The 21,686-nt window shown below is 40.9% G+C and overlaps 1 protein-coding gene across 13 annotated transcripts in view; it reads right to left on the minus strand.

Moving 5' to 3' along the window:
- Cplane1 (ciliogenesis and planar polarity effector complex subunit 1) overlaps positions 1-21,686 on the minus strand; it is a 97,705-nt gene that overhangs the window by 65,526 nt on the left and 10,493 nt on the right. For 10 of the 13 annotated variants that reach the window (XM_076551809.1, XM_076551813.1, XM_076551807.1 and 7 more), the window contains exons 6-20: positions 21,527-21,633; positions 19,927-20,083; positions 19,346-19,449; positions 17,685-17,867; positions 14,916-15,165; positions 14,596-14,748; positions 13,696-14,444; positions 12,336-12,544; positions 12,064-12,144; positions 8,567-8,731; positions 6,969-7,142; positions 4,853-5,081; positions 3,318-3,457; positions 2,538-2,755; positions 2,198-2,362 (exon numbers count right to left, since the gene is read on the minus strand). In XM_076551809.1, the coding sequence (XP_076407924.1) occupies positions 2,198-2,362; positions 2,538-2,755; positions 3,318-3,457; positions 4,853-5,081; positions 6,969-7,142; positions 8,567-8,731; positions 12,064-12,144; positions 12,336-12,544; positions 13,696-14,444; positions 14,596-14,748; positions 14,916-15,165; positions 17,685-17,867; positions 19,346-19,449; positions 19,927-20,083; positions 21,527-21,633 (3,084 nt within the window). Of the gene's footprint in view, positions 1-2,197; positions 2,363-2,537; positions 2,756-3,317; positions 3,458-4,852; positions 5,082-6,968; positions 7,143-8,566; positions 8,732-12,063; positions 12,145-12,335; positions 12,545-13,695; positions 14,445-14,595; positions 14,749-14,915; positions 15,166-17,684; positions 17,868-19,345; positions 19,450-19,926; positions 20,084-21,521; positions 21,634-21,686 lie in introns of all 13 variants that reach the window. The other 3 variants (XM_076551816.1, XM_076551815.1, XM_076551817.1) reach the window with 1 other exon arrangement.

Below are 21,686 nucleotides of genomic sequence, written 5' to 3' on the forward strand. Positions count from 1 at the left end.
GAACGATCACTCTGCTTCTCTAACACATCAAGGGCTTTTTCTTTTTAGGGAGGGATGCTGTTATAGACATCAGGAGAAAAGGTGAGCAGGAAGTTTACAGTCTCCTTCCACCTGTCACTTCAAGAAAGGTGTGATCTGACCAAATGCTCTGTAAGCGTGCTAATGGCCGCCCCTCCATCAAACTCTTTACTAGAAGGATGGTACGAAGAGGCAGACCGAGCAAGGAAATGGGAACTTCAGTCCTATGGCCGCATGAACTGAACTGGCAACACCCTGAACGAGTCTGGAAATGGGTTCTCCCATCAGGACACGAGAAGGGTGCAGAGCTCTGCTGTTACCCTTCAGTGGCTTTGCACAGAACCAGCTTAGCTCACAGGACTTCTGATGCACAGAAAAGGTGAAGTGGGGGGGCGTGGTTTTAAGTCACAATGCTGGCAATTTGTTAGCATGAAATAGAAAACTAATACGGTACAGACATTTAATTTGGTAACATTTTTTTAAATTGGAATTAAAATTTAAAGACCTTTATATAGCTCATCTTTATAAGTGACGGCTACCTGGCTCGTTTTGCGATATTCAATTAGTCAACCATAAATAATAACTAATTCAAGAACTTTTTCATCAACACCTCTCCCTCCCTTCCTCCCTCCCTCTCCCTCTGGAGTCCTCACCTTCTATTTCCCCTTTTCCAGACCTTGGAAACCACTGCCGACTTTTTGTCTTCATTGTAATGACAATGAACGCAGTTTAACCTATTTTTAGTCCTCATTTTTCTCTTTAAAAAGCCTAAACAGGCCAGGCAACATGGTGAACACCTTTAAATCTCAGTGCTCAGGAAGCAGAAGCATGTGGATCTCTAGGAGTTGGAGGCTAGTCTGGTCTATACAGGAAGTACAGGTCAACCAGGGCTGCATGTGAAACATCTCAAAACCAACAAAAGCTAATTGGAGGCTAAGGAAACGGCTCAGTTGAGAAAGTGCTTGCCATGTGAGAGTCAGGACCTGAGTTCAGAGCTCCAGGGTCCACACTAGGCAGGTCACAGCACGAGCTTGTAATTTCAGTGCTCTTAGGCCAAGAGGGCAGGTGGAGACAGGAGCATCGCTGGACTCTTGAGGGCCAGTTAGCCTGGCATATGCGGTAGCAAATTGTCACAAATAAAGAAGATGAGGACTGACACCTGAGGTGTCCTTGGACCCTCTTATGCACACGGCGGCAAGCACACACCAGCTTTCACACATACAAAACACATGCAGACATGTATGTAATACGTACATAAAGTTGGGTTTTGGTTTTGTGTTTTTGGTTTTGTTTTTTTGAGACAGGGCTTCTCTGTGTAGCTTTTGGAGCCTGGCCTGGAACTTGCTCTGTACACCAGGCTGGCCTGGAACTCACAGAGATCCACCCACCTCTGCCTCCTGAGTACTGGGGTTAAAGGCGTGCACCACCACCGCCTGGCTTTTTATCTGTTTGTTTGTTTTAAGTTTTTTAAAAGCATGGTGGCACATGCCTGCTGAGTTGAATACTAGTTAGTACTCAAAAGCCTGATTTAAGGCTAGCCTGGGCTATACAATGAGATTTTTGCCCATCTGTGAAAACAAAAACAAAAGCAAAAAACAAACAAACAAAACCCACCAATTTTCAAAGCTAAGGACTTGCAAGTGGATAATGAAACAGATCCAATACCTGCTCAGCCTGAGCACATGTGAGTCAGCAGATGTCAGGTTGAAAGGGCATGGAAGGGCCAGAATCAAACTGCACATCTCAGAAGACAGCAAAGGAAATCCTAGCCAGTGAAAAAGACTCCTGGTAGTAAGCAGCCCAGAATTCACTCTTAATTTTCCATGCTTGGAACCCCTGAGGTTGCCACAAAACACAGATTTTACCTCTGGAACAAGTGGGGGAGAAGAAGTCCTAAAAAGAAAAAATCTTCCATGATTCAGGGGTGGAAAGAGTAGGAAGAGTCTGGAAGAATTTACTAGATAGTGACACCTTCTATTTTCATAAGGGCGAGCTAACCCACAGACTTACTTCACAGTGGTATCTCTCAGTCAGAAAAACCTGGCCTGAGTTGTTCATTATAAATAAACCCAAGACTTGTAGACTCACAGGGCAGCACTCCTTACGAAAGCACTTGGAGTAAATGTGAGCACAGCACAGAGGCCTTACACAGCACTTGAATGACCAAGTCAGTCCATACCTTCTGCATGACTTTTCTTGCCCACCTCAGCTGCAAGATGTACCACTGCGCTACAGAAAAGGAGCATCGAGCTGCCCGGAAAAGCAGGAGAACTCGCTGCAGGATTCCAGACAGCTTTTGGCGATTATCTTTTTCAGCCTTTAAAAGAAGATTGTCACCATGTTCCTGAGGACAACAGAACAGTTATCTATTACTTACACAGCTGTTTGGTATATTACCTAAGACCACACTTTGCTGGAAACCAGAAGTTAACTTGCATTTGTAACAAGATCACTATTATCAGGTTATTTTAAAGTAGACAAATTCAACGTGAACTAAGAGAAGGCCGCACTGTGCTTACTTCACTAAGAACAGCTGGCTGGGGGCAATACAAGGGAGGTGCTGGGAGATACAAGTCGACGGGCACTAAGCCCCACAGCTTCCTACTGAAGTCCTTGGCAGAGTCCACCAACAGCTGCAGCGTCTCGGAAACAATGTCTGCGTCCGCCATGACTGACGCTTTCAGCACTTCTTGCACAGACCCAAACAGCACATTAGCATCTTCTTCCTCGATGGGATCTATCAAACATGATCAAGGTAACATTAGCCAGGTGTGGTAGCTCATGACTGTCGTCCTAGCCCTCAGAAGGAGCCCAAGGCAGGAGGAAGGGATCAGTGTTCAAGGTCACACTGGGATAACAACATGACCCCATCTCCAAGATAACAGTAACTATAAATGTACGTACAAAACACACAGAATGTAATTCCAGTGTGGCTGCTTTGTTTCGGTTTTGGCAATGCTGAAGATTGACTCCAGGGTCTCTTACAGGACAGCAAGTGTTCTACTACTGAGTGGTATCCCCATCCCACAATCTGTTTTCACCCGACACCCGTTTTCCTCCTTCTTGTGGTGCTCAGGATCAGACCCCGAGCAAAGCACACACCAGGCAAATGCTCTGGCACTCAGCCACCACTCCAGCTCACCTGGCATCAGTGTTAGTACTCCCATGAGTACGTATAAATATTCTCAAATTTTTGATAATTTTGTCAAGGTGTTCATACTTCAAAATATTCATAAGTTTTTGTAATAGCGCAGGTTTATATGAACATGATATACTTAGAACACATGTAGATAACACACCTGTAAATTGCTTATATTTTGAGCTCTTTTCATTTTTTGCTTCCAAAGGGACTGGCTGACCTAAAAAACATTGCAGTTTTTCCTGAAAAATCTGTGCTGGTATCATATTTAAGGGTAGGTCCATACCCTTTTTCTTGGACCTGAAATGACATCAAATTAAGAGAAATAAAATTTTGGGAAAAGAAAAGACTTTACATCAAGGAGTAAATGTATTTAAGAAAATATGGAGTCACTTGCTTTGTACATCCTACTTACAGAAAGCAAACCCCATGTTAAGGGTTTTCAGAGGATACAGTATCTCTCCATCCTCACTGGCACCCTTCATAAGTACTCTACCCAAAGTAAGCCACAAGTTCTTTGCCAGATGCTTTTGCTCACACTTAGGACGGCCTCCCTACCCTCCAGTGGGGTCTGAAAGCACACCTCCCACAGGGAAGAGTTCTGGCCCTCCCTCATTGCTATCACCATTCTCTCCATCACGACACTGGAAGCTGTCTCACACACTGCAAAATTTACAACGTTTTGTCCTATTTATGACAAAGTCTAAGCACCTTAAAAAGTTTACATCCATTAGAATGCCTGTCACAAAGCATTGTGCTGATCAGTTACTTAATAAATACATGTTGGATCATTGAAATTACATAAAAGACTGTCCATGGTGACATAACAAAAGAAACCCTGTCTCGAAAACAAACAAACAAATAATGAAAAGTGAGAGATTAGTTTACTGAGCCTAAACTCAAACCCCCACCCACCGAGGTCCTGCAGGCCCACAATGCCGGCACTCAAGAGGCGGAAGCAGAAGGACAGTGAGTTTGGGACCGGCCTACACTACGCAGCATGATCCTATCCAGAAAGAAGGGAGTGGGGAATTGCAAGGCAGGAGCGGAGAGACAGTGTAAGGGAGAAAAGAAAGTAAAAGAATGGGCAGGAAGGGAAAGAAAAAACAACGTCCAAATCCCATGTGGGATAAACTCCCCAACTATCTAATTGCCTTTTTAGAATATCACTAACCTAAACATGCTAGGTAAGTGCGTCAGCAAAAATCAGTAAGGCGCTGAGCACTGTCCAACACAGTAATCACAGAGAGTATTTGCTTTTACTTTAAAGTGAGAGTTCAACTCTCTGGTGTCACCAGCCACATTTCCAGACTTCAACAGTTACTGCAGCTGGGGGCTACCACACTGTGCAGCAGGGACAAAAACATTAGAAAGAGGTCCTATCAGACAATGCAGAAGGAAGGATTCCACATATGCAAATATCAACAAGAAGAAAATGTAAAATACTAAGATGCTATGATTGTGCGTATTTGAAGCTTGTCCAGAAACCCATACCTTGGGCTGCTGGGATAGCTTAGCAGGTAAAAGCACCTGCTGCCAAGTCTGATGACCTGACTTCAATCCCTGGAAGACATATGGCAGAAGAGAGAAATGACTCCCACAACTTGTGCTCTGACCTCCACATAGGCACTATGATATGTATGCACCCAAACGCACATAAACAAACAAACAAACAAATAAACTGAGAATTCATACCTCACAAAATTGCGATTATGCTTACTGAAAACTTGGAAGGCCACACCAATGGAAACAGATGTCTTCCAGTCTCCAAGTTTATGTGCCAACCACACAGCCTCTGGAATCAGGCCACCAATAAATAGCAATTCGAGAGCATATTCAACTGTCCATACATTTGAGAGATTCTGATCTCTAACAAAACTGGCCACCTTAGAGTGTTGTAGAGGAATAAGTCGTAGGGAATGCTCTGTGAGTGAATTAGAGAAAATGATATGACAATTGCATACATATACTCCAACTCATGCCTCCTTACCTAATTAAATTTCTTTAGTTAGTATCTTCCAACACAACAATGAAGAGGCATACAGAATGAAATAAAATACCCTCTAGAACAGTTTTGTTAAGATTGAAATTATGTGCTTCCTTAACTGTGTTATGCATAAAATACAAACATTCTTAAAAGATGAAGAAACACAGCAGAAATAGAGTAAGTGCATTACACAACAGAAAGGGGAATCCTGTGGGTTAGATAAAATGTGCATACGTATGAACCAGATCGGGCCTTCAGAGACGGCTCAGTGCTCGAGAGCACAGACTGCTCTCCCAGATCAGGGTTCATGACCGGCACCATGACCAGCAGCTCACAATCATCTGTAACTCCAGCTCCAAGGGACCTAATGTCCTCATCTGGCCTCCCTGGGCAGTGCTCACATCCACATACCACACACAAATATACACATGTACATAATTAAAAATAAAATACAGCTTTAAAAATGTATTCAGAACTATTCAGAAATATGTTCCTATTTGTCATAGCAGATTATGAAATCTGAAAGACAGATTTAATCTCATTTTACATTATCCATAGAGCCAAAATTTTTTTTTAATTTCAGAAAATATTCGAAACATATTAGTTTTCATCTAAAAAAAAAGAAAAGAAAATAGGACTGGGGCCTGGAGAGAGTGTTTAGTCAATAAAGCGCTTGCCTTCCAGACATGAAGACCTCAGTTTGAGCTCCAGAACCCACATAAAAAAAAGGCAGTATGCCCGAACTGATGGCACATGTCCTTAATCCCGTACTTGGGAGGCAGGGGCAGGTGGATCTCTGTAAGTATGAGGCCAGCCTGGTCTACAGAGTGAGTTTCAGGACAGCCAGGGCTGTTACATAGAGAAACCCTGTCTCGAAAAAAAAACCAAAAAATAAATAAATTTTTTTTTAAAAAAAAGGCAGGCATGCTTGTGTATGCTTGTAATCTCTGGACTGAGACAGCACAGATAAAATGACCCTGAGATGTGGGGCCACCAATCCAGTCTATTTGGTGAGAGACCCTGTCCCAACTCAAAAACAAACACAAAGAAAAAAATGGGTAAAGCCAGGTGGTGGTGGCGCATGCCTTTAACCCCAGCACTCGGGAGGCAGAGGCAGGCTGATCTCTGTGAGTTCGAGGCCAGCCTGGTCTACACAGTAAGTTCCAGGACAAGCTCCAAAGCTACACAGACAAACCCTGTCTCCAAAAAAAAAAAAAAAAAGAAAGAAAGAAAGAAAAAGAAAAAGAAAAGAAAAAATGGGCAGATAGTGCCTGAGGAATCACATCTGAGGCCTTCTCTGGCCTCTGCACATACATGAATGTGTGCACGCCTGCACACACCTGCGCGCACACACACACACACACACACACAAGGGCTGACAGCCAGGTATGGCACATGTCACTCACAGTACTTGGGAAGCAGAGGCAGGAGGATCTAAAGATATCCAAGGCCATGCTTGGCTCCACAGTGAGCTTAAGGCCTACACGGCACATGAAGGCTTGTCTCAGAAAGCAAGAACAGAAAAGGGGTGGATGGAGCATTTGCCAAGCATGCATGAGGCGCTGGCTTCAACACCTCCTGCTGTCAGAATTAATTAATTAAAGAAACAAGGAATGAAAGATGAAAGGAAGATAGGTGAATTAGTGTGAGCTGTGAGTAGCAGCTCACACCTATAATCTCAGCTAGTCGGTAGGTTAAAACAAATAATGTTCAGCACCAGAGGCAGGCTTGAGTAAAGCTTAAAACAGTGCAATGTCCATAAGATACTGACTTTAGGTAGCATGTGTGAAGGCACGGTGGAAAAGTATTTGTTTACCATATTACCTGTTTTAATATGAAGTGGCGGAAGAACATTCACACTGTGAGGTGGAAGAATGCAGAGCGGTTCATTGGTAAAATAGGCAGCCATGAACCTGGCCATGCACTGGACAACTCTGACCGCTGCCTCAGGATGCACATTTCCAGTCACTGCAAACTCACAATGAGGCTTCTCAGAATCTAAGGAATACAGCAGACGACCAGGAGATTCTTAACAAACCATAAAGAAGTAAGATTACTTGAGACAACCCCCACTCTCAGGCCCATCCAGCGCCACATGGAGCGCAAACCAACCAGTTTTCACCGCCCCCCTCGGAACGGCCCCACATGCTAGGCCCGTCCAGTGTCCCATCCCTTGCCCAGGCCCAGCTGCAGCTGCTGTGGACCACCCCACTCCTTTTCAGTATAGTGCTGGTGGTAGACTGGTGGTATAGAGCACAGCTGCCTTTCACTACAGTGCTTGAAGCCATAGCTAGAGCATTCCGACAGGAGGAGGAAATTAAAGGGGCACTGGTAAGAAACGAAGCCAAATTATCCCTATTTGTAGAAGATAATATATATAAAAAAATACCAAAAATTTCACCAGGGAACTTCTAGAAACAAACAATATGTACAGCCAAGTGGCAGAAAACACATACACAAAATCAACTTATAAAAAGCAGTAGCCTTGGGGTTGGGGATTTAGCTCAGTGGTAGAGTGCTTGCCTAGCAAGCGCAAGGCCCTGGGTTCGGTCCTCAGCTCTGCCTCTGCCTCCCAAGTGCTGGGATTCTTGGTGAGTGTTTTATCATAGCAATGGAAAGCAAACTAAGACAATGATGCTGGGAAACTAGATGGTCACATGTAGAAAAATGAAATTAAACCCCTATCTATCACCCTGCTCAACTGGCTAAAGGCCTCAATGTAAAACCCGAAACTGCTAGAAGAGAACACAGGCAGTACTCTACAGGATATAGGTGCGGGGAAGGGCTCTCTGAAGACAATTCCATTCTCTCCGGAATGAAAGCAAACAAATGGTAAGCAGGATCTCATAAAACTGAGAAGCTTCTGCACAGCAAAGGAAACAATCAAGGGAGTGGCGAAGAGGCCCACAAAGCGGGGGACAACCTCTGCAGGAGTTAGGGAGCCAGTGAACATACACTGACTCCTCGGGAAGTAACCTGAATGAGTTCTCGGATAAATCTCCAAGAACAGCTGTGCTCTACTCCACTGAGAAACTGACGGTCCAAAATCCACACAGAACAACCGTCACTGCAAAGGCAGGGGGATGGCACATGCCTATAATCCCAGCACTCACGAGGCTCAGGCTCGTCACATGGGCTGGCTACATGGGTACCAAGGAAGTCAGAGAGAAACACAGCAAGACCCTGTTTCAAAACAAAGAAAGAAGCCAGGTGGAGGTGGCGCACATCTTTAATCCCAGCACTTGGGAGCCAGAGGCAGGCGGATCTCTGTGAGTTCGAGGCCAGGCCAGGCCAGTCAGGGCTGTTACACAAACAAATCCTGCCTTGGAAAACTACGATAGATGGATGGAAGGATGGACAGACAGAATGATTAGACAGACAGACAAAGAGGGAGAGAGTATACTGAATTTTAAAAAGTCTACCTGAGCAATCTTTACGTCCTTTCACGGGTAACTGGGACCAGCTGAGGAGCTCTCTTACTAGGTGATCACATAATCCCTGGGCATCGTTCAAATTGTAGCGGTAGAGGTGGCAGTACAGGAGAGAGAGATAGTACCGCAGCTGAAGAAAGCACGTCCTTCTTCCTCCTAGACAGAAACAAACAGGGTCCCAAGGGACTGCTCCCTGGCTAGTGCCATGGGGACAGAAGTATGGTGACTGCGGAAATTCATTGTTAGGTAATCACGACATGTAAGTTTTTTGCATTTTTTTTTTTTTTTTTGGTTTTTCGAGACAGGGTTTCTCTGTGTAGCTTTGTGCCTTTCCTGGAACTCACTTGGTAGCCCAGGCTGGCCTCAAACTCACAGAGATCCGCCTGGCTCTGCCTCCCGAGTGCTGGGATTAAAGGCGTGCGCCACCACCGCCCGGCTTGCATCTGTTTTATACTTCAGTAAAAAACAGGGCAGCAATTGGGCATGGTGGTGCATGCCTTTAATTCCAGTACTGAGAGGCAGATTCAGGAGGATTTCTCAGTTTGAGGCCACCTTGTCTACAGAGAGAGTTCTGGGCTAGAAAGGGCAACAAAGTGAGATCGGATCTCAATAATAATAATAATAATAATAATAATAAATGAAAACAAGTCAACAATACTAGGTTCTTCCATTCTAAGTTCTCTTGTTTTCTTTTGAGAGGCCCTAAGATGATAGCTGTTTCCTAAAGAAATCGAATTCTCACCATCAGAGCACAGAGGTCTTCTGGTATTTCTATCTCATGTTTCTAAGTGAAAGAATTCCATTTTATTTGGGATTACTACAATATGTCCTCATGTGAACCAAGACATAATATTGTGCAAATATTATAGAATGCCTGCTTGTAGGAGTTACCTCAGCTAAGCAGTGCACCTTTTCCCATCCTTTTCCCCTTTCCCTCATCATGAGCCAGTCACATAAATGTGATGGCTGGAACACAGGCCCACGAAATAGCCTGAATATTAATAGAGCAGAAAAGCTAAAGGGGCTTGAGTCCTCGTAGGTGTGCACAGAAACCCACATCAGCTGGGTCTGCCAGCCTCTAGTCCACTCCTAAGGCACTTTCTTTGAAGCTACTGCTGCTATGAGTGTCCATTACTAGAAGCCACATCCAAGCCCACAGTGGGCTCATTAAGGAAACCGTTTTCTTCTAAAACTTCCTAATTCACTGAATTCCTCTCCTTTATCCAGTTAACCAGGTCTCAAAATAGAGAATTACATTAAACTTTTCTCCCAAATCTACTCAATCACAATTCCCATTGATCAAACTTGCCATGTATCTGTTAAATATGAACTACATTCCATTACCACTGATGTGGCACTGGTTCAGTCTCTTCCTCTGAGTAATGATCTTGCTCCTGTGTACAACTCACACCCCTCCAACCACACGTGTATCAAAGTGACTTTCCTAAATGAACTAAAAAGGTACTCCTGGTGTAGAACAGGGTTATTTCCCAATACACCCATCATAAATAGAAACGATCACAAATCAAAAAAGCATTTATGTAAGCTAGAAAGACAGATCAGCATTAAAGAGCAGTTACTGCTCTTGCAAAGGACCTTGGATGGGTTCCTACCACCCACATGGAGGCTCACAACCCTCTGTAACTCCAGTTCCAGGAGATCTAACACCTTCTTCTGACCTCCATAGGTATCAGGCACATACGTGGTACACAGCATACATGCAAAAGACTCATACACATGAAATAAAACTAAGTAAATCTTTTAAAAAGGCAATCATATCCCCAACCTACCAAACACCACAGGATACCATGGAGTGGAGTATCAGTTGTCACCCTTGTGCTCATACAGAAGACTAGAAGCTGACACTCACTGCTGCTCTTCAGGACTGCATACTGTGGTGGTTTGAATAGGTATGGCCCCCAGACTCATGTGTTTGAATGCTTGGCCCATAGAGAGTGGCATTATTAAGAGGTGTGGCCTTACTGGAGTAGGTGTGGCCTTGTTGGAGGACGTGTGTCACTGTGAGGGCAGGCTTAGAGGTCTCATATGCTCAGGTTATGCCCAGTGTGGTACACAGTCTCCTTCTGCTGCCTGAGGATCAAGAACTCTAAGCTCCTTCTCCAGTACTATGTTCGCCTGCACACCATCATGTCCCACCACGATGATCATGGACTAAACCTCTGAACTGTAAGCCAGGCCCAATTAAATGTTTTCCTTTGTAAGAGTTGCCATGGTCATGGTTTCCCTTCACAGCAATAAAACCCCAACTAAGACACATACTTCACATTGCATAACTTCTAGCTCAGGGAAAAAAATGAATACACATGGCTTTCATGCCATCACAAAGTTTAAAAGTTTAAAGCTAAACTATCGTAAATCAAGGACCTTCTGTATTTATTTGAACAGTCTTTTCCTTACAAAATGTGTCTTGGGACAGTAAGACAGCTCTATGGGCAAAGCTGCTTGCCACCAAGCCTGACAACCTGAGTTTGAGCCCCAGTTCCCTCCCACATGGTGGAGGGAGAGGACTGACTCCTACAGGTCATTCTCTGACCTCCACAGGTATGCTACAGCAAATGTGTATCCCTCCACACAAACAAACAAATGTAATTTTAAAAACTGGCTATAATCCCAGCACTCAGGAGGCAGAGGTAGGCACATCTCTGAGTTCAAGGCCAGCCTAGTCTACATAGTAAGTTCCAGACCGGCCAGACCTAAAAGTGAGACCAGGTTTGTTTTGTTTTGTTTTGTTTTTTTAATTTTTTTCAGTCTATGTAGTCCTGGCTGACCACAAATGCATTTTTTTTTTAGATTTATTTATTATGTATACAGTGTTCTGCCTACATGTATGCCTGCAGGCCAGAAGAGGGCACCACATCTCATTGTAGATGGTTGTGAGCCACCATGTGGTTGCTGGGAATTGAACTCAGGACCTTTGGAAGAGCAGCCAGTGCTCTTAACCGCTGAGCCATCTCTCCAGCCCCTGAAGACCAGGTTTTTTTTTTTTTTTACCTGATTCTTCTTCTCTTGTCACTCCATACAAGACCTTCCTTCACTACTGTTCCCTGTCGCCATTATTGGCTTACCACTAATACTGCATATGTAAATCACAAATTTGCACTTTGCCAAATTCTTACACTTTCTCAGGCTTTTGGTTTCTCTAGATCCCAGAAACTTGTGACACCATTTGATGCAGGGATAAAGGCATGACCCAGCTGACAGAACGTACTTAGGATCTAAATTCATGAAGAATGTCCATCCTCTGTTAAACTGTCCTACCAGCTCTGTTTGTTTCTCAAGACAGGGTTTCTCTGTGTAGCTTTGTGCCTTTCCTGGATCTCACTCTGTAGACCAGGCTGGCCTCAAACTCACAAAGATCTGCCTGCCTCTGCCTCCCAAGTACTGGGATTAAAGGCGTGAGCCACCATTGCCTTACTTAATTTATGTTCTTACCAATACAGTATTACTTTTTTTTAAACGTCCCTTACCTTTCTCTTGCGTTTCCTGTAGAGCCTTCTTCCACAGACAAACTGATTTTTCATATGAGCCTAACAGAAAACACTCTTCACCTAAGGATGATTTTATCCAACAATTAGTTACAGTTGATTACATAACTCTTAGATGTTTATTTTAAAATTCAGCAGATACATCTCCAGCCTGAGATTATTCTGGAAATCAAGTAAGTGCAACTCATTTTGAAAAACCAAAGTTAATCATTTCACATATCTAAGGAGTTAGAAACTGTCTGTGAGATACTGACCATTGGTAGGTTTAAGTTCTAAGGCTTGATGCAAGCTACCTCCAGCCATCTGCAGGTTAGTCTGTAGATGACATAACAGATTCTTGACAAAAGATATTTCATGTGTTGTATTTTCAGGTAACTGTCTATCACTGTCAGGAATTCTTCGGCTTAATTGTGCTTGGTACCATAAAGTTTTTCTGTATAATAGTCTCCAAAGAGCAATCAATCTGTATACAAAATTAGACAATTGTCAAAACCAAATTTCATGAGTAACGAGAACAAGTTTAGCTCCTTTCATAGGCAATGCTTTGCTTCATTTCTTCACAGATACAATAGAACATACTGACCAAGGTAATGATCATAGTCCAGTGGCAAATGCATACAATAAGGACCACAAGACTTTTTTTTTTTTTTTTTTTTTTTTTTTTCAAGACAGGGTTTCTCTGTGTAGCTTTGCACCTTTTCTGGATCTCACTCTGTAGACCAGGCTGGCCTCGAACTCACAGAGATCCACCTGCCTCTGCCTCCCAAATGCTGGGATTAAAGGTGTGCGCCACCACCGCCCGGCATGGACCACAAGATTTTTACAAATGTTTTATGAACCTGTATACATTTTTCATTACATACTTAACTTATATTGTATACTTTCAAGATCATCATGGCTGCCCAAGACAAAAAAAAAAAAAAAAAAAAAAAAAAAAAGGTGTGTGCTTTTTAATCTTTGGGGAAAAAAACTGAAACAATTTTTTGATTGACAAAATTTATAGAGAGATGCCTCGGGAGTTAAGAGCACTTGTTGCTCTTCCAGAGAACCCACACCAGGCAGCTCACAACTGCATGCAACTTCAGCTCCAGAGGATCCAATGCCCTCTTCTGGCTTACATGGGCACCCACATACACACATACATAGCCCGGCAATGGTGGCTCACGCCTTTAATCCCAGCACTCAGGAGGCAGAGCCAGGTGGATCTTTGTGAGTTCAAGGCCAGCCTGGTCTACAGAGAGAATTCCAAGACAGGCTCCAAAGCTACACAGAGAAATCCTGTCTCGAAAAACCAAAAAAAGAAAGAAAGAAAAACACACACACACATACATACACATAATTAAAACAAAAAAAAAATAAATGTTTAAAAATCATATAGATGCACCAGGAATAATCTGATATTCTGAAACAGGTACTTGAGTATTTTTAAAGTAACATATTTTAATGCTGGGATCCAATGGTTACAAAGTTTCCTTGTGGAATGAAAAACTATTTTGGGATTAGTACTAACAGTTTAAAACCTTATAAATATACTAAAAACTACCAAATTATACACTTCTTACTACAGCATAAGAAATTCAGTGGTGTTTTAATAATAAAAATTAGTATTCATACCTGTGACTTGGCTTTTGAACAAGATTTGTAACTTGAGGATAAATATTTAAAGATGAGTCCCAGGACCAACTTTCCTTAGCAGCTTGAAAAATAGGTACCATCAATGAGTCCAGCTCAGCTGTTCTGCTTTCATCAGCTGATGCCCAAACAGTCTCGGGCTGAAGACTGCAGATGCCATTTAAACAGTCAGCGACCATTCGGAGTAGAGAAAGGCAGGCCAACAGCATCTCTGAGAAGAATCCACTTTTTTGTTGCTGAGTCAGTAAAAGCTTCACGGTATTTGAGGTCAGCTTTATCAAATGGCCCATATCTTGTCCGTATCTCATATCCCAATAGTGGACTGATAAACACTGATGGAAAAGTTGAAAGATACAAAGTACCCACGCATTATGCTTCAGACTCTTATTTAAACACAGGTCATACTTAGGCAAAGGACATTTTGTAAACTGAAGAATATAGAAAAAGTGAGTGATGCAAAGTACTGTGTAATTTAACATTAAGTTTTTTTCTGTTACATTTTTTGAAATTCCTATAGTCCAAGCTGCAAGAAGTCTTTTCTGGAGACAGTGCAGTTCTGCGGTGGTTCTGTCTGTCTCCCTGGAATCATCCTCTGCATGAACTGTATCAAACATCGATGCAAATTCTAATCTTCCTTCCCTGACAGTGCCAAACAGTAGATCTTTTCTTTGGTTACAAAAAGGAAGTGAGTTGTTTGGAAATTGTTCATTAGCTTCGTCTCCTTCAAAATCCTAAATACAAGGGGGGAAATTATATTTAATACCATTGAAGCCTTATGCATAGGATCGCTGTGCTGTTCTCAAAGTTCTATTTCCTTCAACAACAACAACAACAACAAAAATCAATGAATTTCTTAGACTAAAGTCAGTATGTAGTAAGTACCTGGAAATCTGTAGTTTCATTTAACTTCACTGTTTCTTCTACCTGCAGAAATCTGGGGACAGTGCCATGTTCTGACCCCTCCTTTCCTTGACGCTTTAACAGGCTAGACCGTAAGGAATCCAGTGATCTCAAGTTCAACCCTTTGTCCTTCGGCTATAGAAAAAAAAAGACAGATGATTTCCAAGCGCAAGAATTTATCTGTAATTCTAAGGTGATTAAAACTTCCAGTGTCAAAAAGACTACTATTACTGTCGATATAGTTTTAATTTTGAAAGGAACAGGAAGGCACTTTTTACCACAGATACCAAAAGGCACTGTACCTTAGATAGCATCATACTTTGGTATGCTTTCTCAAGCCTCTGGGTTGAATCAAGTAGCAACGACCTCACGAGCGCTGTTGGAGACTGGTTATCAAGAAACCGAAGGGTTGTAACCATATATCCATCAGAAATAATAAGGTAGGGTAGCCGTGAGTGTGCTTTTATAGAAAACCTCTGTCTCAGAGGGTCACTGTCAGAAGCTGATGAATCTACAGAATTATTTTGATCTTGAAATGTAAACTGCTGTGGTCTAGCAAACAAACACGAAAAGCCAAGAATCAGCAAGAGAAGGATCTTAAAGGAAGCAATCATATTATTCAAAATAAAAGGTAAAGAAATCCCATAAAACAATGAGACAGCAAGCAGATGAAACACATGAAAATATTAAATTTGTATATTTGACTTCTAGGAAACATAACAGTGACCAAAATACATGTCTTTACATGTTTCCAAATGTTTTCCTGAATTTTGTGGCAATTAGCTCTTGTTTTTTTTTTAACTATATGCAACCTATTTAAGAATTATGGCATCTTACTATTATTATTAAAGGGTTAAGTAGCTGGCTTTCTTTCTAAAATATGTAAATATAGGAACAGAATTACAAGAATTACAATTAGTACAATTGTTATTAAGGAGGAAATAAAGAAAGAAATAGGACATTTGGAGAATATACTGGTGTGTGACTTTTTATGAGTTTAAAATTAGATGAGTCTCTCACATAAATATATGTATCTTATAATTCTATAATGGACTGATTATGTAATATAGTTGCTTATTACATTTAATGTTTTATAAATATAAAAGGAGATATTAATATATGGTAATTTTTTAGACTAGAGAACTATGAAAATACAGGTTGGGAGACCTAGTGATAAAGCCCTTGCCTACCGTGTGCAAGGCCATGAGTTTGAGCTCTAGTGCTGTACAAAAACAAGTTAGGATGCCTAAGATCTCAAATACGGATTGTTTTCATTAGTGAAATGTCCCACTTGAATAGATTCATTAGAGAAATGTAAGGAAGCATTAAAACAGTGATGTCTAAAGGATACTGAAATGGCTGGGATGGTCTTGATTATGTCAGCAAACTAACAATGCCTAACTTTTAGTGACAGGTTAATGCTAGGAGAAAACTGGCATTTCCTGCAGTGAAAGCATTTTCTTTTACTCTTTTTATTTTTTATTTTATGTGTATGGAGTTTTGCCTGTATTAATGTCAGTGCATGCAATGCCCATGGAGGCCAGATGAGGGTTGTCCACTGAACTCAGTGAGCAAAAGCACTTGCCACACAAGCCTGACATGTTAAGGTGGAAGGAGAGAATGTCTTCCACATGTACACTGTGGCATACCTGTGCCCACATACATATCATAACCATACACACACACATACACAAAACATTAAAATAAAATTAAAATTAACAAAATAAGGCTAAAAATAAACAATACATTTCATGTAATTTATCATATGTTGAAAGTAAATAACATATTACTATTATTATAAATGCAATATGAGTATGTTTAATATTTAGAAAACAATACCCTAAGATGTTAATTTTTATCTCTGAGTATAAGGATTGTGAGAATCATATTTATACTATTTAATAATGTGTCGTGATTTTAAAATTTTATTTTTTCAAATAATGAATATGTACTAGAAAAAAAGCCATCAATTTGAAAAGCCTTTAAATAGTAACTTTAAAGGAGAATGTGAGAAAATTCCAGTAAATACAAATTAAGGACCCAAGTTCCAGCCTCGGCAACCACATGGAGGTTCACAATTCTGTGTTTAACTCCAGGCCCAAAGGATCTAACACCCTCATCTGGCCTCCTTGGGCACTGAATGTACAAAGTTCAGACATAATGCAGGCAAAATACCCATGCACATAAAATAAAAAGTAAAGGTTAAAAAAGAAACCAAACCTACAACTTTCACTGCAGGAATTGACAGTTTTCTCCTAGCATTAATCTGTCACTAAAAATTAAGCATCCTTTTTTTGGCTAAACATAATCAAGGATGTACCCATGTCGTTTACTTTCTATAGACTGATAAATTTCAAAAGTCACTTCCAGTTTTTCTATTAAAAAAACAGCTCTTAAGGCTGGAGAGACGACTCAGCAGTTAAGAACTTTTACTGCTCTACCAGAAGACTAGAGTTTGGTTCCCAGCAACATGTCCTCAGTCACAGCCACCAGCTTTTGACTTCACTCCCTCAATCCTATAAAACAACTACTGTCATGCTCATTTCACAAGAAAGAAACCGAGGCTTAAAGAACAATTATTCATGTACAGAACTAGGAAATAGGAAAACTAGTACTTGAAACCTGGATTGTCTGACTACAGGATCCAATTGTTACCTTCTTTCACAACTAAAATCCAAATATGGCTAAACTCTTCAGCCTATTACTAACAGTTTTTGTTCTTTAATATGTTCATTTTGAGTTACTAAGTTATCTCAGTGCTACACTTTTAAAATAATGTGTCATGTTTTATTATCTTTTATAGTAAAGCTAAATTTTCGGTACTATTAAATATTTAAATAACTTTATACTTACATAGTCACAATGTCAAATTTTCACCAGGAATAAGCCACAAAAAGAAACAGGAAGAAAACTATAAATAATTAGGAACAGATAAGAAACAGATATTGACATGACAGACTCACAGAAAGGAAAAAAAAAATTTGGGGATGAAATTGTTTCTGTAAAAACACATAATAAAATTAATCACAAAGAAAATAAGATATGTAAACAAAACAATTCAAATGTCTCACCTATATGTTATTAGTGGATGAAGAGGAATAAATTCAGCTGGCCCAAATTCTATAGAGCAACCGAGTGTAACTAATGTCAGTAATTCACCTAGACAGGTCAGTAAAACCAGGGAGCCACGCTTTAACACACAGGCCAGAAAAAGACTAGCATGTGTCCAGCTGATGTCTCCTACCCAGTATGACCTAGAAAGAGCAAATGACAGTTTTAGAAGGACTGAATAGTAGGTGGTTGTCACATAAATTTTGTTAATTTTACTTTGTAGAAAAAAAAAAAAAAGGCTTACATACATCTACCCCAACAATATTCCAATTAGAAATGATAAGCAATTCAGAAATGAAAATATTCCTCAAAGTTGAGCCAATTAGTCAGTCACCTTTTATTTCTTTTTTTTTTTCTTCCTGAGACAGGGTTTCTCTATATCACAGCCTTGCTGTCCTGGAACTCACTTTGTAGACCAGGATGCCTTGAATTCACAGAGATCAGCCTGATTGCCTCCCAAATGCTGGGATTACACCCGGCTTCACTCATCTTTTGATCAGAATGAACTGTAATCTCTGGAGCCTGTAACCAAGGCTGATGACAGGTTCTCAGACGTGCCTATCCACTCAGCAGCTCATCAGAAGTCCCACTCATCAGCACACCGCCCCTTCCCAAAGCTGTTCCTTCCTCCTTCCTACTGCTGCTCCCTGGCAGCATCAATGTATCACCAGAACAACAAGCAGCTCCCCTCCCATCTGCTAATGGGGCACATTGTCCAAGGGACCACTGAGCCGAGACCAGTGCTGCTCTAGGAAAGGAACTGTGGGGAGGCAAAGAATGAAGAGAAGTAGCTAGATGACCTGACCACTCCGGAAATTCAGAGAAAGGCACAGGACATGTTCAGAAACAAAGAGGTTAGGAGGCGCTCAAGAGAAAAACTCTGTACTCCAATCTTGTACAGGTCTTTTCCTTTTATTTTTTGGAGACTGCATCTCTCTATATATAGCCCCGGCTGTCCCGGAACTTGCTTTGTAGACCAGGCTGGACTCAAAGTCCCAGAGGTTCCCCTGCCTCTGCCTCTGGAGTGCTGGGATTCAAGGTGTGCGCCATCACACCTAACTTGTATTCGTCTTATAGCTGATGTGTTATCCAAAAACCACTATGAATGTTGTGTTTAAAAATCTGTGAATACCCCAGCCTTCCTGAATGAATGATGATCTTCCCTTGACTTTTCATCTTACCCTCCCTAACGACGCCTCCTATTGCTCTACTGCTCACAATTCCATTCCTAAGAAGATAGGAAAAACAACAAAAAAGAAAATACATTTGTTTATTTTATGCTCTATCCTTCCTTTAAAAGTATTTGAGAGCCGGGCGGTGGTGGCGCACACCTTTAATCCCAGCACTCCAGAGGCAGAGCCAGGCGGATCTCTGTGAGTTCGAGGCCAGCCTGAACTACCAAGTGAGTCCCAGGAAAGGCTCAAAGCTACACTGAGAAACCCTGTCTCGAAAAAAACAAACAAACCAAAAAAAAGTATTTGAGGCTTTCTTCATATAAAGCAACTTTTAGAATTTACCAAGTACAAAGGTAAGTCACATTCTTTATCTAAATGATATTTATGGAATCAGTAGAGCTTCAAACTTCAAAAACCCTCCAAGAAATAAGCACATGTGTTCTTACCTGGTAAGTGTAGCTGGGACCACAGGATTCTTATTACTACATCCTTTAAGGCCACCACAGAGAGTAACGAAATTCAGTGTGTTTATAAATAATACCTGAGTTGCCTAGAAGGGGGAAAATATGGCATTATCTTCCGTGTGTATTACTTACTGGAGGCTGAGAGAGCTGTTATTATACTAGCAAAGTAAGTAGTCTTTCTATGCCAGGCAGTCCTGACAGCCCATCCTTTTAGTTGCTCAGAGCAGCCTTACACTTGGAATCCTCCTGCCCCTGCCCTGCCAACAGCTGCGACACCCTTCTTTTCTTCTATTCTTTCACTTTTTACTTCGTTTTCTTGTGTTTGAGACAGGCTTTTGATATGTAGCCCAGGCTGGCCTTGAACTCAAATCCTCCTGCCCCAGTCTGCGGAGTGCTGGGATTACAGGCATTTGCCACCAAGATAAGCTTTTTAATTTTACAGTTCTTCAGAACAACTTTTGAAAATTATGACAGCTGATTTACATAACTGTACCAAACCACAATGGGCTGAAAACATCACTTTAAAGAGCATAAAGTAGTAAGGACAGATGCTAGTTACTGACCTTTGGGTCTTTCTGATTAAGAGTCACTGCCAGGGCAAGGCCATCTCTTGAGAAGGCAGAGAGCAGAGCTCCTCTTGACTTCACTGACTCACACTTAGGAGTCAGACGACACAGGAAACATTCCTGTTGTGCCCAGTGAACACGGAACGGCAATGACCTAAGAAAGTAATAAAATTAATGAAAGCAAGATTCCACAGGGTTTCTCTGTGGAGCCCTGGCTGTCCTGGATCTCGCTCTCTAGACCAGGCTGGCCTTGAACTCACAGAGATCTGCCTGCCTCTGCCTCCTGAGTACTGGGATTAAAGGAGTGAGCCACCACTGCCCAGCAAGCTTTAATGATTTTATTTACATATTTATTTCTGATGTATGTGTGTCTGCTTTTGAGACGAGGTCTCAATATATGACTTACACTGGCCTTGAACTCCTGAACTCAAGTGAGCCTCTTCCTGAGCCTCCTAAGTAACAAGACTACAGGCACACATGAGCATGCCAAGTTCATATAGTAAGTTTGAAGTTGATATGTAGTTAATAACAAAAAACACAAGGGTCTACCTAAACTTCAATAGATGTACATATACATACGATCAGTGACTGTTGAGTACCTGTCAGTAAATCTACTTCGGTATTGGAGTTTTCTAAGAAGAGCTATGTTCCCTAATCAAGCATAAATATGCATGTTTCAACTAAATATTTAAACATTTTTTACACGACAGCAAACTTATTACTGGAATTATAAAGGGAGGGAAATGAGTGAGGACAATAGGGATATGAATATGATCAAATAAAATGTCATAAAGAAAATTTTATTTTTTATGCAATTAATGTACATTAATAAAAAAATTGAGAAAAAAGTAGGGGAAACAGAACTCTTTAGGTTATGCCAATTTCCTACATTTGTTCTGAGGGATAATTCAATCGCTGTATATATTTATCAACCTTCTTATAAACTTATGATTTATTCATTTTACTTTATGTAAATAATGAAGTATTGTTAACATAAAGAATTCATAAAGTCACATTACTTTCCTAAATCTTACTTAGATATTATAATCTTTTATATATTTTGTTCTATTTTATGGAGTTTAGAATACAAACTATTTTACTATTAAAGAAACCAACAAACAAAGAAAAAACACTTGAGGATAGGCCTGGTGGCTCCAGTATTTGGGATACAGAGACAAGAGGATCTCTTGAGTCCAAGACTAGCATGATCACACAGAGTTCCAGGATAGCCAGAGCTACATAGTGAGACCTTGTCCAAAAACACAAAACAAAACAGTTGAGCATTTTGAAGGTACAACAGTAAATTCAAATATTTTTGCCCCCTTTAAAATTCAATTCATTTCAAAGTAATTACTGTTACAGAATCAAGACAAATATACCACAAACTATGCTATCTCTTACATGTTTTCCCTTCTAGGAAGAGAAATAAAAACAAGAGAAACTTTCTAGAGTAATTGTTTAAACGGTAGAAGGAAAGATCTACAAAGCTTTACAAACTGAAACAAAGACCTAAAGATCTTAAATCCATGCTGGTCAATGACAAAATGGCAATGCTTGTTTGAAAGGAGAAAATAAGAGAAGGAAATATTTACCTCACCTTACAGATGTAAACACATTCTCATACCACTGAATGGCCAGAAATGTTAACTTCAAGCATTCTCCAGAATAAAAAGTAAAAGAACACAGGCAGCAGTCGCCAAATAACTGCAGATAAATTTAATAGTTTAGTATAAAATTAATCTGAAAATAAACTGATA

This window comes from Peromyscus maniculatus, chromosome 15 (assembly GCF_049852395.1).
Source record: "Peromyscus maniculatus bairdii isolate BWxNUB_F1_BW_parent chromosome 15, HU_Pman_BW_mat_3.1, whole genome shotgun sequence".
In the NCBI taxonomy this organism is placed as follows: domain Eukaryota; kingdom Metazoa; phylum Chordata; class Mammalia; order Rodentia; family Cricetidae; genus Peromyscus; species Peromyscus maniculatus.